Raw genomic sequence first — 17764 nt, 5'->3', positions numbered from 1 at the left:
CTCTTTGTTACCGCATTGTGAGGGGGAATGTCTGAACTGGGTAGTATGCAGTATGCCTCTCACCTTGGTCTCTAACACCCATTAGATTCAATTCTCTTTACTATGTGGGGTATTGGATTCTTGTGGAGGGAGGTAGGCAGGGGATTAAGGTTTTTTCCATTTGGGGAAGTTAGCATTGGGGATGAATGAGGTTTTTGGACAGACAAAGCTGCCTCCATTTGGGTCCTGTCCTTTTGTTTTTTGAATGGCACTGGGCTTGAACTCAGGGCCTCACCCTTGCTAGGCAGGCACTCTACCACTTGAGTCACTACACCAGTCCCTTTTTGTGTTGGGTATTTTCTTTCTTTTTTTTTTTGTTTGTTTTTAATAGGACAAACCTTTGTTCCCTTAGATGCAAACAACCCAGCGGGCCCCAGCAGCTCAGCCTTTGTGCTGCCCTCACCATGTGCCCTGCCAGGCACTTGGCAACTGCTTCTGTTCAGAATGTTCTGCCGTCCCCTGGAAGGCACAAGCCGTTGTCCCCTCTGCAGGGCTAGGGACCACTCCGTGGTAACCAGCCCCCTGTGCCCCTAGCCCATTGCTAGGCAGGGATTGGAGGGTGCCAGGCTTTAGGCAGAGGGGGTTGTGTTGGGTATTTTCAAGATAGGGTCTAATGAACTGTTTGCCCAGGCTAGCCTTGAACCTTGATCCTACTGAGTAGCTAGGATTACAGGTGTGAGCCACTCTATCCTTTGAAATGACTTTTGTCCCAGCTTACAGTCCTTGGATCCTTTGAACCACACACCTTTTTCACCCCATGGGCATCCCAGGCAGCCCTTGATGGAGCTTTCCTTCCTGGGCCAGTTCTCCACTGCCTCTCTGAGCAGTCACTTTGCTCAGGATTCCATGAGAGGGCAGTAGGATGGCAAAAATGTGGTGCTGTCTGAGTTTCCTTTTCCTTCCTCTTGTGCCTTCCAACTTAAACCCATTTCTAGTGTATTGCAGACAAAAAGGGAAAGGTTCATGGAACTGGCACTGAGAATGCATCTGAGCAAGAGTAGGGGAAGCAGCAGGGTGGGTGAGCAGGCAGTATGTGGCTGTGTGGTACTGATGAAAAGCCCATCAGCTGATCAAAGGAGGGGGAGGGAGCCTGGGCTTAGAAATAACAGGATGATGTCAGTGGGATTGGAAAGCGCTAACTGTACTGGGGAGCTGAGCAAAGTCTCGAAACCAACTAACTGGATGGGCATGAGACCTGGGAAGTGTAATGGATTGATGGTTGGCCTGGTAGGGGCCTTCCCAGAACGAGGTCAATGCACAGACGTGGTGTTGGACTCCACTGTTCCTCATGACACCTCTTCTGCGTTGTGTGGATCAATGGAGCCCTGCCTTTGTGCCCTGAGCAGGGAGTGGGGACTGCAGCCCTGGAGAGCTCATGGCTTTGAGAAGTGTTAAATATTCATGAAATGGTTTTTATAGGCACTCCTCATCTCTTCCTCAAGCAGATGGCAAAGTCTTGAAATGTGCCATGTGATACTCGAGGATCCTGGACTGGGTAGGAGACAAGTGAGGAGTGGGAGCATGGATGGGCCCAAGATGGTGCTGTGTACCCACAGAGCCCGGGGCAGGACACTGTGCTTAGAACTTAGAGTGTGCTGGTCAGGGGCTGGGTGAACAGAGATGAGCATGGAGTCAGATGAGGCCCTTAGTCTTCTGCATCCATCTGTGGCTACTCTGCAGCCAGATTTAGACTCCCTCTGCTTTCCCCACCTCTGGTTGTCTTGCCATTGCAGTGAGCCGACATGGGTGCAGAGAGTACAAAGTCATTTATTCTAGCATCAGCCATATTTTAACAGTTCCATATTTAGGCAGACAGACTAAAATCAAACCCCATTGTGTGACAGATCTTCCTTTTTGAGGGATTGCTGGGGATGAAACCCAGGGCCTCACATGTGCTACATACACACTCTACCAGTGAGCTATACCCCAAGCTGAAAAATCTTTCGAAGAATTTAAGCTTGAGAGTTGGACGGACTGGGCTAAAGATTCTTATAGTCTGCTGTATTCTCTCAGGCTTAAGAATGAGAAACTACCTGTATTTGGTATCCTCTGATTTGTTTCCCCCACTTTTGCAGTGCTGGGCTGGAACCAACCAAGGGTCTTGGGTATGCTAGGCAAATGCTGTACCACTGAGCCACCCTCAGCCACTGATGTCCTCTGAGTTTTGATGGGCCACTTGTTTTTTTCATCATTTTGAAGAGTTATTTTAGAGTTGACATTTGTTTAGCTATTTTTCTTCTCATAATAAGGTGCTAATAGTCTAATACCTGTATGACCTTGACAAATAAATATTATGTCTCCACTTGGCAGAGAAGGAAGGGAAGCCTCAAGTCCAACATCTGTACTACACACTCTTTCATTTTTAAAAAATTCAATCAATGTGACTTTACTGAGCATCTGTTCTGTGCCAGCCACTAGGTCCTGAGCACAGTAGGGAGTTAATCTGGTGAGGGGAACAGACAAGGAAGCCAACATTTATAATAGCTACAGAGGATGGGGAAAGCTTATCACAGACCCACTGCCCTAGCAACCAAGGAGGGCTTTCTGGAAGAGGTGTTAATGCTGTGGGGACCTGTGACAGTTTGTCAGGAGAGGGGAGGGAGGGTTTATTTTTAGGGTGGGGGTGTGGCTGAGTGGTATAGTACATGCTTAGCTTTTGCAAAGCCCTGTACCAAATAGATAAATAAATAACTTTAAAAAAATGAATAAATAGAATGTGCATGGTAAAGTAGAGAAACAGCCTGATATTCGGCCCCAGGCAGGAGAAAAGGACACATGTAGGGTGTGGTTGGAGATGAGCGAAAGAAGCAGACAGGAAAGGCTGGAGGTCAAGTGAGGAGGTGGGAACTTCCTGCTAGAGGCTGTCTGGGATCTCATACCTCTTCTGTCCCCTTATCCAAATCTGTTGCTAGGCAGTGCTCTTGGTGCCAGATTTCACTCCCAGCTTTAAGCAGGAGAGCCTTCTTTAATCTTGAGATGCAACTGACCAGGGTGGATTGGCCCCCCTTGCTGAGTGAGGCTTGTGGCTGGCCAGACACCCCTTGCCCCCCAAGAACCTGTTACCTCTTCCTTGGAGTCCACAGAGCCCACAGACCATGTGTGGCGCTCCTGCTGAGTGCTGCTGGGGATATGGGCATGAGGCCCAGCCTTAGCCTGAACTACTCATCTGCTGGAGAGATGCTCATCCTCCCTCACCAGCTCAGGGATGGCAGCAGATTTATTTCATGCAAGCCTAGGATGTGAGGAGGGCAGCACTGGGCAGTTACTGTCTTCTCCACTTACCTTCTGCCTTTTGTCCAGGGTCAGGCTTGGGGCTGGTGACAATGCCACCCTGCATCTAGTGCTGCTTGGCTTTGGGCAGTCAAGGCTTATAACCAGACCTAACTGGGACATTTCGCTTTTCTCAGTAATTAGTTCAATTCCCTGAAGGCAAGATGTGTTTGGTCATACTCAGGTTCCCAAGTCAGTGTTTGGCATGTAGGTGGTGTTCAGTGGATGAACGTAGGGGTCTCATCACAGAACATTCAGGACACTGACAGTGTGCAGACTCAGTTCCAAGTTCCTTACTCACTCAATGAGTGCTAGCTTTTTTAATCTTTCCAGCAGCCCTGTGAGGTAGCCACTACTTACTGGATCTTTGTATTGAAGAGGAAGAAACTGAGGCACAGAGAAGTGAAATAATCTGTCTATGGTTATTTAAGGTTAAGGGCCTTTTCTGCCTCCACACATCTACAAGCATGGAGCCATGATTTGAGCTGAGGCAGTCAGACTTCAAAGCTCAGCTCTGAACCACTCCACATTACTGCCTCCTTTCACTGTATTTGAAGAGATTGGCTTAGCTTGTGAGTAGCCTATCAGCTCTGCAGGCAAGGGTCATGTCTTTGGGCTCAACAGATACTATAGCAGAGAGCATCAATCAATGCTGTATTTAGGGCTTTTCCTTCAAACTTTCAACTCTCTAGTTGTGATTGTCAGCTTTCCATCACTATATTGAAAGAATTAACTTACTAAAAAAAGAAAAAGTTTATTTTGGCTTACAGTTTTGGAGGTTCAGGTCCATGACCAATCGACCTCATTCTTTTGGGCCTATGGTGGGTGGCACATTGTGGCAGGAACATGCATCAGGGCAAACTGCTTACATTGTGAGCCAGGGAATGAAGAGAGAAGGGCTGGGATCCCACAATCCCTTCAAGGGCACACTCCCTATAACTTCAAGAACTCTTGCTAGGTCCTACTTCCTAAAGATTGTGCCACTTCCTAATAGTGCCATCCTGGGTACTAACCATCTAACACATGGGCCTTTGGGGGGCATTCCAGATCCAAACTATAGCACTAATTCTCATGCTTCTTGCTTGAGTCTTCAGGGTAGAAATCAGAAGTTCTGAAAATCCCCGATCAGGAGCTGTTCAGCCTGGCAGCCCAAGTGTTAGCACAGATGTTTTCTGGGAGGAAGGCTTCTCAGCCTGAGCCCAGAAGAGATCACTGCTTGTATTTCCAAGGGAGGGTTTTCTGTTTCTATTTTGGTCAACTCTAAAGAACTCAAGCAGAACCAGCCTTAGATTTTTACTAGTCTTAGATTTGTGTGTCAGAAGCAGGGAGTGACTGCTGTAGAAGTGCATGGCTCAGATCCCTTTTCAAGAGACCCTGTCGGGTTACTCCAGAGGCACCTGCACACCTGTGTTTATTGCAGCACTATTCACAATAGTCAAGTTATGGAAACAGCTAAGATGCCCCACTGCTGATGAATGGATTAAGAAAATGTGGTATTTATACACAATGGAATTTTATGCAGCCATGAAGAAGAATGAAATGTTATCATTCGCAGGTAAATGGATGGAACTGGAGAACATCATTCTGAGTGAGGTTAGCCTGGCCCAAAAGACCAAAAATCATATGTTCTCCCTCTTATGTGGACATTAGATCAAGGGCAAACACAACAAGGGGATTGGACTTTGATCACATGATAAAGCGAGAACACGCAAGGGAGGGTGAGGATAGGTAAGACACCCAAAAAACTATATAGCATTTGTTGCCCTCAATGCAGAGAAACTAAAGCAGATACTTTAAAGCAACTGAGGTCAATAGGAGAAGGGGACCAGGAACTAGAGAAAAGGTTAGTTTGAGAAGAATTAACTTAGAAGGTAACACACATGTACAGGAAAGCAATGCCAGTCAACTCCCTGTATAGCTATCCTTATCTCAACTAGCAAAAACCCTTGGTCCTTCCTATTATTGCTTGTACTGTCTTCAACAAAACTAGAGATAAGGGCAAAATAGTTTCTGCCTGGTATCGAGGGGTTAGGTGGGGTAAAGGAGGGGGCGGGGGGAAGGGGGGAGAAATGATGCAAACATTGTATGCACATATGAATATTAAAAAAAAAGAGACCCTGTCGAGGGGAGCTTAGGAGATTGACAGCCACTAGCTGCTGCCTCACACATTCCTTCTCTGATGGCAGCCAGTTTGTGATCTGTGCTGGGCTAGCCAAGATTCTCTCCGTACTGTGCTGTGCCTCCTTTTGCCCTCTGTCACAGGCACTGGACCTGTGTCGTGTTCTGAAGGTCCTTCCTGCCTCCTCTATCCACCATAGGCTTCTCCCCTGATAAACCACTTGCACATCTAATTCTGTCTTGGCATCTACTTCCCAGAGGCCCCACCAAATGGAAGATGTTGTCTTTAGGGTTGCCAGTGGTCAGCTTGTACAGGGAAGCTTTGGGGAGAAAGGGTACCCTCTTCATTTTCCCTGCTGCTTGTGAAAAGTGAAAACTAGAAATTCTGGACCTTACTAGCTTTCTTTCATGTGATTGTCCATCATCATCTTAAGTAAAATTGTCTTCTGAGTTTGCAGTTGTGTGATTTGGTTAGTGAGCATGGAGTGAGGCAGATTTATCACTAGAGGGCACTATAGATGGTGATAGAGTTCCAGTGATTTCCAAGCCACAGTGGATGGGGCCCAGTTGGGTGTACCCACATCACCACAGAAGTTTCGATTCAGTAGATCTGGGGTGGGGAGACTGTTTTTAAAAGCTATTTGAGTGTTAGAAAACCATGATGGTCAGAACTTGAGTGCTGGCCCATGGGAGTCTAGGAATGGCAGCTCCATCTTGTAGCATCTTGCTAAACTCCTTCTGTATCCTTGTATCTTCCTTTCTGACCTGGTCTATGCTCCCCAGGAGTCTCCAAGAACAAGCCAGCCAGCAGAGAAGAAGGATGTTTCTCTTGACCCAGATGCCGTAAGGCCTCCTATTCCTGGTAGACTCTTGAACCAAGATGCAGACAGCAGTCTGAGCAGTGCCAATGGCACTCGGCTAGAGGATGGAGAGGCAAGTCCTTGGCTCCTAGGAAAAGAAGAACAAGAGAAGAGTGATCGTAGGGTTCCCACAAGTCCCAGAACCCCTGGGGCGGAGCCTGGGGGTGATGAGCCTACCAAGTCCCCCAAAAAGAATTCACCAGAGGACCTGGTGGATGCAGGAGAAAAGAGTTCCAGGAGCGAAGAAGCAGCAAAGGAGCCAAAGAGAGAGACTTCTGTCCTGAGAGAGAGCAGATCAGACGCCAGCAAGGTAAGTCACTGTGTCCTGGGTAGGTGCTGTATATAACCCTCTGCTGCTCTCTCCAGCCCTACACAGCTTGTCCCTAGTACTGTGTTAGGATTCATTCGCAGCCTCTGCACTGGGCTGTCAACATCAGCCAGAACCTTTAATTGTGACAACTATGTCCAGATCCAGCAGGTAGTAAAGTCCTGAATGAAAATGCAAACCTGCTGGCATTGGAAATTCAGAACAGAAATGTGGTTTGCCATTGTACCCTCCTGGGGTGTTCCCACTCTTCTTTTCTCCTGCTTACTTCCTCTTCCCCTGTGCCTCTCCCTTCTACTTACAGGCTTGGTTCTCTAAGAAGTGGTGGTGGGGGGAGGGTCTGTGTGTGTGTGTGTGAGGGTCTGTGTGTGTGGGGGGGTGTGTGCTTGCATGTGCGCATACATATGTAGGGGAAGGCAAAGGGTACTATAACCAGAGTGTTCTGTTCCAGCAAAGGTAAATTAGGTTAAAGGAAGACTTTTCTCATCTGTTTCTGTGGCTCTTTCTGGACCCACAACATGAAAGTGATTGCTTTCATAAGACTAGGCCAGTGACCTACCAGGCAAGGTGACTCAAGCCTGAAATCCTAGTTACTCAGGAGGTAGAGATTGGGAGAATCATGGTTTGAGACAAGCGTGGGCAAAAAGTTTTTGAGACCCCCATCTCAACCAGTGGGGTGTAGAGGTTCATGCCTGTCATGTCATCTATGTAGGGAAGCATAAATAGGCAACCAAAGTGACCAAAGTAGATAGACCTAGGTCTGATGGGGAGAACCTTTAGCACTGTAAATTTTCCTACCCTTAGTCCTGTTCTTCCTCCAGGTAGACAGGGAATTCATTTAAAGAGGTTTTATCTACTTTGTGGAAAAGACACACTCTTCTGGCCTTTTTTTTTTAGGATATCATCAAACTTCTGGCCATCACCACTGCGCCTCGCTCTCCTTGCTGGTTTAAACCCTTATTGATCTGGCTCAGAGTGTGGTTGTCCATGCAAGGCCACTCAGCCTCAGCAGGGTGATGGCTGATGCGTGTCTCAGTTTTCAGGAATAGGTAGAGTTTGGTTTGGGCTGAGTCCTGTGTTGGTGCTGTGACCTAACGGGAATTCCCTGGATAGTGACCTTGACCCTCTGTGCTCTGCCCTGGGCAACTTCTCTATGGATCTGTCCCCCCAGGAGTCAGAGATCATGGAACATGTGAAGGAACTGCTCTCAGATTCTGAGGCTTCTGACCCTAAGCCCTTCCTTGGCCTGGTGAGTTTGCGATGAGGGGCTACAGCGTGGTGGGTCAAACTTGAGTTTTTTTTTCCCCTGAGGTAAGTAATTAACTAGTGTCCCACAGCTAGTAAGTGGGAAATTTGTGACTCAGACTTAGATCTTGCTAACTCCAGTTAAGCAATAACTCCAGATTAAGGATAACATTATCTACTTTATAGGTTTGCTGTGAGAGGAAAGTGAAGTAGAGAGTGTAAAATGCAAGCATATACACAATAAGTGTTAGCTGTTATTACTCTCATTGTGTATGGTATATGACCTGCCTGTGAGATCATGTGAGGTGTCTCGGGGCTTTAGCAGGAATGGTACACAAATACAAGAGGTTAGAGACTGGAAGGTTTTGTTTCTGGGGTCATCAGGCTGTGGTGAGGACAGGTCTCTAGGCTCTGGCCAGGAGGGCTATAGTCTCCTTTTTAAAGTTAAGGCTCTGTCCTCAATGGGCAGCATCTGTGGTTTCTTTGTCCCAGACCTTCCACCCAGCCTCTGTGTCCCAATTCTGTTTTCCAGGTCTGAGTCTAAGGGGAGGAGTTTGGGTGCTTTTTGGCCGAGCATTACTTCTACAAGTCACCCTCCATCTGTTTGGAGGAGGCAGATGAAAGGGAAGAGATTAGTGGAAGAGGGTCAGGATGAACAGTGATGATATGAGGGCTGTGAAAGAATTAGGAGGCTGTGTGCTCTAGCCCCATACTGAGCCATGGGCTTAGGAGGCAGATGGCAGGTGTGTTAGGTTGAGAAGAAGTCAAATCGAAAGGAAAATGTCACCAAAAAAGAAGAAAATCCCACAAGCTAGGAAGGGAAGGAAAAAAGTCATTGTTTTTGCAAGAACTGTTCATGAAGAATAGCTATGTCACTGAACTCTTGAAAGCAAGGGGTCTGGCCTTCCAAAGCAGCCACTGTGTAGTGAAATGTTCCCATCAGCATTTTTCTTCTCTATGTAGTTGGGGGAGGAGGCCATGGACAGCAGGACCAGACCTTGTCTGGGCGTCCTGCCATTTATCAGGCTGATGACAGAACTGTTCCCATTAGCATGCTGTTTGGTAGCAATCCTTCACTTAGCCCCGCAGAGATCTTAGGCTCAGAGGGGCTAGGGCGTGGCTCTGTGGCAGTCAAAGGGTGTTGAGGTGCTGGCCCTGCTATGGGCACCTGATGCCTGTCCCAAAGAGAAGCTGTGGAGAAAGCATTGCTAATTAATCTCCGTCATCCAGAAGGGCACCTGTATGAGAGAGAAGGGGGAAGGAATGAGCTGGAGGGAGTCCCCAGCCCTCATTTCCAAGCCGCCCACAGGTTTGTTGGCACTTATGGTGCCTTGGTTGGGCACTGGTTGGGGAGAGACAGCTGAAGAGTGACATGCTTTGCAGCATGTGTCATGGAAAGATGGGCCCCTGCGCCCGTCTGATCCCTCACCCTCTTGCTTATCATCTGTGTGACCTTGGGTGAATTCTGTGTGTCCATGAGATGAAGATGAGAATTTCCATCTCACAGGATTATTTTTTTGCCTATAATTTTATTGCAAACCATTTCAAACATGGAAAAATTAAAGGAACTTGCCTTTTAGCATCCACAATGAACATTTTACTACATTTGCTTTATCATATATCTTTCCATCCCATCACAGTGTTATTTCCAAAATTAAATTAGATATGGTTAGCTTATCATAGTGCCTGGAACATAGTGGACACCGTTCTGGAAGGCTGACGTTGAGCTGGAGGAGAGGTCCCATTGAGTGCTGAGGCTTTCTCCACTGTCTCCAGGACTTTGGTTTTTGCAACCGGATCTCAGAACACCTCCTGGATGGTGATCTGCTTTCCCCAGTCTTGGATGGAGCTCGTTGGGAGGTGAGTCTCTGTGTGAGGGCCTCATTTTCCCTAGCAGTCATTTTTTGGAGTAATCCAGACATGACTTCTTCCCAACCCAGTGTGTGTTTCTGCATATTCTCTCCCTTTTAATTCGTTAAAGGATGGGACTGACTGTGCCTTTGATGGGGCCTCTGACTATTCCTGTTCTGTTGCTGCCATGAATTAAAACATTTCCTCCTGTGTATTTATCCACTTATTTATTCATTCAGCAACCAAGGGTTGAGCACCTGCTCATGTGCAAAGCACTGTGGAGATTGTGGATTTCAAGGTACTTTCCAACCTGCCCTGCCTGTCCCTAGCTGGCTTATGGTCAGCAGCTTGGTCTGCCCCTCACCTTTCCCAGAACACACGCTCCACCTCCACTACCTCTCTGCCAGCCCTGCTGCTTCTCCTTCTGCCCAGCAAGCTCCTTCTTGGTCTTGGAAGCCTACCTCTGGTGCCATCTCTCCCAAGCAAGATGAATCGGTCCCCTTCTTTGCTGTCCTTGGGACTTCTTATTTTGTTTTGTGGTTGTTCATCTGCCTTCCCCACTGGATATAAACTGTGCATGGGCTTGGGTAACTTCTGACCCAAGTAGTGTACAAAGATGAGTTTTCTGTTCTCCTTTGTGAGTTGGTTAGAAGAAAGATCCTGGCACATGATCCTTGCAAGTTTCAGGGAGCATTTGGTTGAGTGAAATGGAAATTTGGTGGGTGAAACAAACAAGATGTTAATAGGAACCCAGCCTGGAAGCCCTTAGTGAAATGTGTGCTGGAGACAGGGTAGCTTTTAGGCCTATTGCATTTGAGCTCCACATGTTCCTCCCAGGTCTGGATGATGCTTTCCTGGGCCACTGCCCAGCCACCAGGTCCCCACGAGATTTTGGTTACCCTGTTTGTAGTGCTGGATGGGTGTGAAAGCAAGCACCCACAAGGGCGGGTGGAACTGGTCAGGAAGGGTTTTGAGTAGGTGCATTGTGAGTCCCCTTTGGCAGTAGGTGAGTGGGAAAGCTGCCGAGTCAGGGTGGGGTATGTTCTGTTGCTTTGGCTGTCAAACCTGAGCAGTATCAGAATTATTTGGGAGTCTGAAAAAAGATTGATTTCTGTGTCCTACCTAAGACCTAATGAGGCCAACAGTCTCTTTTTGGGGCATGTCACTTGACATAAAGTAGGAGCAGGGCATGGCTTGCATTTGGTTCTAAGGAACTCTACTCCCCCTGCCCCAGCCCTGGCAGCCAGCTCCTGGCAGAGGATGCTCTAACATACCTCATGACCAGCTTGTTGGGGTGTGGGTAACACTGAGCACTCAGGTTGTCTGACCAAATAGAGCCTTTCGCAGGGCTCAGCTTCTAGCTGTCTCCTGTCTTCAGGCTGAAGGGGTTGAGTAGGGAGGTGGAGCTGAAAGAATGAGCAGCAGCCCCTTTTTGGGAAAGACTGAATCATACATATGGTCCCCTTTGTCCTTCCTGTGGGCTCTTGCCCATTTTGCTATATTCTCCAGATTTTTCCCAAGTACAGGACTGGGGCAGAGTCTTATAACTGAACTATCCTAGTATGTGTTCATTTCAAAAATATTTTATGTACTTCAGTAGTAGAGTGCTTGCCTAGCATGCATGAGGCCCAGGGTTCAATCCCTAGCACTGAAAAAAAAAAATGCAGCTTCTGATGTAATTGACTGACAATAAATTGTACCTTTAAAGTGCATCATTTGATACATTTTATCATATATATTCCTTTGAAACCAGCATCACAGTCAAGATAATGATCACAATGAATTATAAAAATAATAGCTTTCAAAATAAATTAGAAAAGTTATAGAATGATTTCAAATAATACAGAATGTCAAAGACCTCTACTTCTTGTGGCTTTACTTCCAGGGGCAGGGACTAATTGATGGTTTCTGTTAATATTTTTCATGTGCCTTTCCAGAAGTTTCTCTGTGTATATGTAAGCATATAAAAATATCCATCTTCTATGTGTCTTCTTTCTTCCCTCAAAAATCAGGATTATGTTACCAAAATTGCTTAGCAATGTGCACTGTAAGTTGAGAATAGACACTTGATTTATTGCATATAGATCTCCCTTATTATTTTTATTGTTTACATAGCCTTCTGTTATATGAATGCACCATGATTTATTTCACTGGAGGACTGGATCTTTTTTTTTTCCCTCAGTACTTGTGACTGAACCCATGGCCTCATATATGCTAGGCAAAAGATCTACTACTGAGCTACAGAGTCTCTTTAAATTGCTCAGACTGGCCTCAAACTTGTGATCCTCCTGCCTGTACCAGGAGACCCTGGAGCTGGGGGTCTTAGTATAACACCTGTAATGCCAGCTACTCTGGAGGCAGGAGTGTCCAGATTTTGAGGACAGCCTGAAAGACCCTGTCTCAAAAACAAAACAGAAGAGTTGGGAACTTAACTTAAATGGTAGAGTGCTTGCCTAGCAAGCACAAGGCTCTAGATTAAATCCCCAGTGCTATAAACAAATAAACAAACAATAATCACACAACTCCTTGGAGCTGAGTTAAGGATGGGATGATTGTGTCTTGAGCAGTGTTATGTCACAGGCTTAGTATGTGCTTTCTTGTATTCCGTTTCTGAAGAATGCTGATATGGCTGGTTACCTTCTCAAGTTCCTTTATTCCTTTTCTGGGGCAAAAGGTCCAAGGATCCAATAAAACTACTCTCCTGTCTGGGTGTTTTCCCCAAGGTATTTCTTTTTCTCTGGCAGGGGAGCTAGTTTAGTTTATTGCAAAACTACAGAAGCTGAAATAAGATGGGAGCAGACAGAAAGACTTGGTCTGCAGTCAGCCCTTCAATCTGCTTGCCTTTTTCCTCATGATACTTGGCTTATATCCCAGAGTCCTTTTTTAACTCAGCACTTAATCCCCAAATTTTTACTACTTGTCTTATATTTTAGTTCATTGAATGGAGTTGGCTTGTGTGATTTTTTTTCTTGTAAAGTGAGAAAGGGAGCTATTTGATGAGTTTGATGTGATTTGCAAGGAAGACACATTGTGAATTGAACACTGGAAGGAGAAGGAGGTGGGACAGAAGGGCCACTCTCCCCTGTCATTGTCTGCAGGCTCTGCCTAGGCTGATGCGATGAGGACTGGCAGCCCTGGCAGGGAGCCCTTCTGCTGCAGGCTTTGAGAGGTGCTCACAGGCAGCAGTGCTATTTTTAATGTAATTTGGGGGAGCTGGGTTTTAGTTCAAGCTTTGCCTTCCTTGTCCATCCAGATGGCAGAGCTGGCCACAGCTGCTGGGGCTCAGGCTGCCAGTGGAGAGGTGTGGAGGGTGGTGGGCACAGGCTGGGGACCCCACTGGGAAAGACAGAGTAAGCTGTCTCCTGCTGCACCTCTCCTGTTGACCCCTGTGTCCCTGAACAGATGGGGCTCCTGTTGGGGTGACAGAAGGAGTGTAGATCCTAGAATGGGGACCAGCATTGGCAAAGCCTTTTCCTTTTTTGCCATAGGCTGGGGGAGAGCAAGAGGCATGTGGGAAAAGGAGCTAACATTTACGGTATGCCTTCTTTAGGCAAGGAGTTGACTTTGTTCACGATCTCATTAATCCTTACCAGAATCCCTGAGAACTGTGGTTTACTTTCCTTCTGTACATTGGAGGAGGTAGACTTCCAGACTGCACCGCTATACCCCTGTGGGAAAGTATTTGAAATAATAATCAAGAATAGTTTCTTCTTCTTGCTCTCCTCCCCCTTTCTTCTCTTCCTCCTCTCCCTCTCCTCTGCCCCCTCCTCCTCTTCTTCCTCTTCTTCTTAAATCAGCTTGTTAAATTTGCCCAGACACCCAAGATTTAAAATAAGATTTGGGGGTTTATTTTTGAGTGGATGATATAATCCCAGGCTGGGAAGAGGCATCATTGTCTATTGATGGGACCTATGTCCTTAGTCAAGCTCAGAATGGAACAGTGGAAGGAATGTCAATGTCCTCTTTCCTCATGGTGTCAGGTGGAGTCTTTTTGGTCTGAGGCAAGACCCATGCTCTCCAGGATTCTTCCTTCCTGTTGCACTTGTCTGCTGCCTTCAGTCTGCCCACTTAATTTCAGAGCACCCCTGTATACCACTGGTGCTGCTGATCTGGGCCTTCATGGATTTGGGGTGTTTATGGATAGTTCTGCTTTCTCTTTGCAGCTGGTATTGCAGGCTTCCAAGCAGGAGACCAGGCTTTCTTTTTCTTATTTGTTCTTTTGCTGTCCTTGGCTTTTGGCTTTGTGTGCAGTGGTTGTGGTTGTCTGCCTCCTGCTCCAGCAGTGAGCCTGGGGCTTAGAGCTCAGGAAGCTGCATTGTACAATGGACAGACCTTCTGTTCGGTGTCCTTTGAGCCCTATCCTCTTGAAAACCACCTCTCAGTGCTTCTGCTAAGCATGGGACTCAGCAGGATGATGCAGACCCTTCTAATCCACATTTCCCACCACTTCTTGCTGTAGGCCCAGGGGTTAGGAAGAGAAGAGCAGGATGCCAGCCAGTCCAGCCAAGCAGAGCTGCAGTCCAAAGACTCTGAGAGGTACAGTATGTGGGAGGCAGCCCTCAGGGACCTGAGGCAGGGGTGTCTTCAGGATGGTGTGTACTTGGGCAGAATTCCTGGCTTAGTGGTTGGCATAGCTCAGTTTGCCCTGCCTGAGGGCAGATGGTGAACTGGCCGAATTGTTGTACAAGGTATGTCTGCGTGAGTGCACGTGTGTGAATGAGTTCTGTGATACTGAACAGGAATATGGAGTGTCACTTGATGAGAGCCTGCACATAACACTGGTGATCCAGGACTCCACCTCCTCGCTGGATTGGGTTGACTAAGCTGTGTGGACCTGATCATGAACAAGGGAGACAGGCTAGAGGGTCGGTACCGTGACTCAGAGGTCTGAGCCAGGGCCCTGCTGCATCAGAGATGGCGATGCAGAGGGTGTGTGTGTCTGTCTGTTTAACCAGGGCTTCCAGCTTCTCAGCCTGAGCCCACCATAGGAGAATGGCTGATATCCTGGAAAGAGAGGGGAGTAGCTGTCCTCTTTTTGGACCTTGGAAAGCTCTTAGCATTCTCACTTCCTTAATGCTACAACCTCATGCGTTTTCTGTAATCTGACCACTTGAGCCTAGTGTCTCTTTCTCCCCATTTTCCACTTAGTTCTTGGCCTCAGTGATAGTGAACTCTAGGAAAGGACAGGTGTGTGTGTGTGTGTGTGTGTGTGTGTGTGTGTGTGTGTGTGTGTGTGTGTGTGTGTGTGTGTGTCCAGCTCTCACTCCGGGATCCAGCACATGCTGTGCAGGGAGCTGGGGAGTCTGACTGTGGTCCAGACAGAAGGAGCATTCAGGAGGGAGTCTCCCCTTAAGCATATCCAGCTGTGCCCTGTCAGTGTGGGGCAGATGCAGGTCTGGCCGAGGAGGAGGAATCTAGGGGGACACAACACTGCCTTTCTAATTCCACTTCCTGCTCTCCAAATGGAGGGCTTGATTCTGCTGCTCTGGTTGGTTTAAATAGGTTATCTCCTCCACTTCTGCACGGTGAGCTCCATAGTCCCCTTCACAGCCAGGCCGATGAAGAAGGGCCTCCACAGTCTCCTGAAGGGCAGCCTGAATGCAAGGAAGTAGAGGAGCCTGGGGAGGACTCTGTAGTTAGACCTAGTCCACTGGTGTCTTGCCAGAGGTAAGGATGAGGGAGAAGGGCTCCTGGGTGGTGTGCTGGGCTGAGAGATGGGGATGGAACTCGAGAGGGAGGTGCAGAGCTCCTGAGCTTCCAGAGCCCAGTTACTTTTGCTAGTGCCTCTGTCAACCTGGCAAGAGGTCTAGCTGGTCCTAGGATTCATCAGATTAGAATGAGCCTCTGGGGATGCTGAGCAGCAGCAATGCTCAGTCAACAGCATCCACTGAACACCTCCTGTGTGGACAGGTTCTTCTTGGGTGCTGTAACCATCCTGTTTCCCATGCAGTGTGGGAATGTCTGGTTTTCAGTGTAAATGACTGACTTTAACACAACTGCTTCATATTTGTTCTCAAGGGATCTGGCCCCAAGCCCACCTGCTGCCCACGAGAAGGGCAGGGAGCAGCACTTAAGGGCTGAGGAGCTGGGCCCTCTGCAGGAAGAGGCCGAGGAGCCTGAGGAGAAGGTGGTGGTCAGCCTTACCCTGCCAGTCTCTTCAGAGGTGTAAGGCCATTTTATGTGTCTGTCCCTGTTCCAACTGTGTATGGGTAACTTGAGTGCCCATACCCTCTTGAGCGGTAGGGAGGGATACTCTGGCTTGAGCCCAAGGAGTGTGGTATAAGGGAGATTGAGGCATCCTTGGTACCATGTGTGAGTTCTTGAGAGCTTCATGCAGCTGTCATCATCACTGACCCTTGTCTGGGGTCAACTTTCTGGAGGCTCTGGTTCAGGATCCAAGGTTATGAGGGTGGACATGGGTGGACCTTCTGGCTTATTAGCAAAAATCTGGTAAAGCACTGTTTTTCTCTTAAATTTTTTTTTCTTTTTTGGTGATACTGAGATTTGAACTCAGGTCCTTACAGTTGCAAGGCAAGTGCACTATCTCTTGAGCCACACCCCTAGCCCTCTTAAAGTCATTTTTATTGAGGTATTTATGTGCACTGAGATTTACAAACCTGAAATGTACAATTCAATAACTGTTTGCTTGTGTGCACACCATGTAACAGCCACTCAGTGTTTCCATCCTTCCAGAAAGTTTCCTTGTGCCCATCTTAGTCCGCTCACCCCAGGTCTCCACTGTTCTGACTTCTGTCCTACAAATTGTTTTCTCCAAGTCTCCACCTTTGTATAAATGGGATTATACCATATACAGGCTATACCTTGTGTGCTGGGCTCAAAGCGCAACATGTTTTTGTGATTCACCAGTGTCGCACCAGCACTTTGACACTTTAGAAGTCACTGTATTGTCTCTTCTCGTGCTCACACTTACCTCTCTCACCTCCTTTTCAGATAGGGAGCAGAGGTGAAGGAATTTGCCAAGGGTACATAACTAGTCAGTTGCAGAGTTAGGACTAGATCCTAGTCACTAGGGCCTGACTTCCAGCTTCTGGTGTGCAACCACTGTGCCTTTTCTCTTTATGGAGAAAGATTGGTGCTGGGATTTATTCATTCCCCCACCCCGCAAATGAGAGCTACAAAGGACCTCCGACTGTCAAGAAGGGACAGGTTCCTGAACTGATGATTCATAGGAAGTGTCACCGAGATCTGGCAGGACACCTATGCTTACAATCTCATATCAACATCATGACACTGCAGGAGTCATGGAGGGGAGGGGTAGCTACTGTGTTCAGGTGACAATGTATCCTACAATGAAAGCTGTGACCAGAGGAATCTTCTGGCTTTCCCAGGTCTCCTTGATGGCCATGGACAGTCAGATCAGGGTGCCTTCCATGAGGACAGAAATCAAGTGTGGTTCAGAGAGAGGATAAGCTAGGCAGGGGCCAGTGGAGCATCTTCCTAGGAACTCTGAAGGGGAACCTGAGGCTCCAGCTCTTCCCCAGGTGACTTGGCTAGTTGGTGACCTGACTTTGTGTTTCCTCTCATCCCAATGATGCTGTTCCTGCTGGGTCTTCAGATACTTTCCCTGACTCCACAGGGTCAGTTTACTTCATCCCCTCAGGAAATGCCTTCTGTGCCTTATTTGGGTCTTTCAGACCCCATAGTTTCTGCGTCATTAATCTTCATAGCTGCATTAGGAACTGATTGGTTTTTGGGGTATGTGGAAAGTAGTTCTGTGCTTGACAGCTGAATCAGAAGGGCTAGGAGCAGACGGCAGGCTAGAGAGAAAGGGCAAGGCCAGGCTTTGTCACCAGAAGGCTAGGACTGGGAAACAGGGATGTACTCCCCTTTGTCATTTTTGGTGAGGATGTATAGTCAGTAAATCCAAACCACTGAGTTGAATGTAATAGGAGACAAGGTCTCTTTGAGTCTCACCCTTTTGTGGTAGTAACCCACTTCTGAGTGTTCTTGGGGTACCTCTTCTTCCTCCCTGCCTTCCCACTTTCGTCTTTCACTTGCCTGTCTTCAAGAGAGAATCAGCCTGAAATGATTACGC

The 17764-nt window shown here is 47.5% G+C and overlaps 1 protein-coding gene across 11 annotated transcripts in view; it reads left to right on the top strand.

The window, feature by feature from the left end:
- The window catches only part of Cep164 (centrosomal protein 164), a 71398-nt gene that overhangs the window by 36573 nt on the left and 17061 nt on the right, over positions 1-17764 (top strand). For 10 of the 11 annotated variants that reach the window (XR_012445608.1, XM_074066662.1, XM_074066661.1 and 7 more), the window contains 6 exons: positions 6211-6597; positions 7784-7861; positions 9634-9717; positions 14168-14244; positions 15211-15375; positions 15727-15873. Coding sequence is in view for 10 of the 11 variants with exons in the window: in XM_074066662.1 (XP_073922763.1) it covers positions 6211-6597; positions 7784-7861; positions 9634-9717; positions 14168-14244; positions 15211-15375; positions 15727-15873 (938 nt within the window). In the remaining variant the exon portion in view is untranslated. The remainder of the gene's footprint in view (positions 1-6210; positions 6598-7783; positions 7862-9633; positions 9718-14167; positions 14245-15210; positions 15376-15726; positions 15874-17764) is intronic. The other variant, XM_074066659.1, reaches the window with a different exon arrangement.

This window comes from Castor canadensis, chromosome 2 (genome assembly GCF_047511655.1).
Source record: "Castor canadensis chromosome 2, mCasCan1.hap1v2, whole genome shotgun sequence".
In the NCBI taxonomy this organism is placed as follows: domain Eukaryota; kingdom Metazoa; phylum Chordata; class Mammalia; order Rodentia; family Castoridae; genus Castor; species Castor canadensis.
This window is presented reverse-complemented; position numbering and strand designations above follow the sequence as displayed.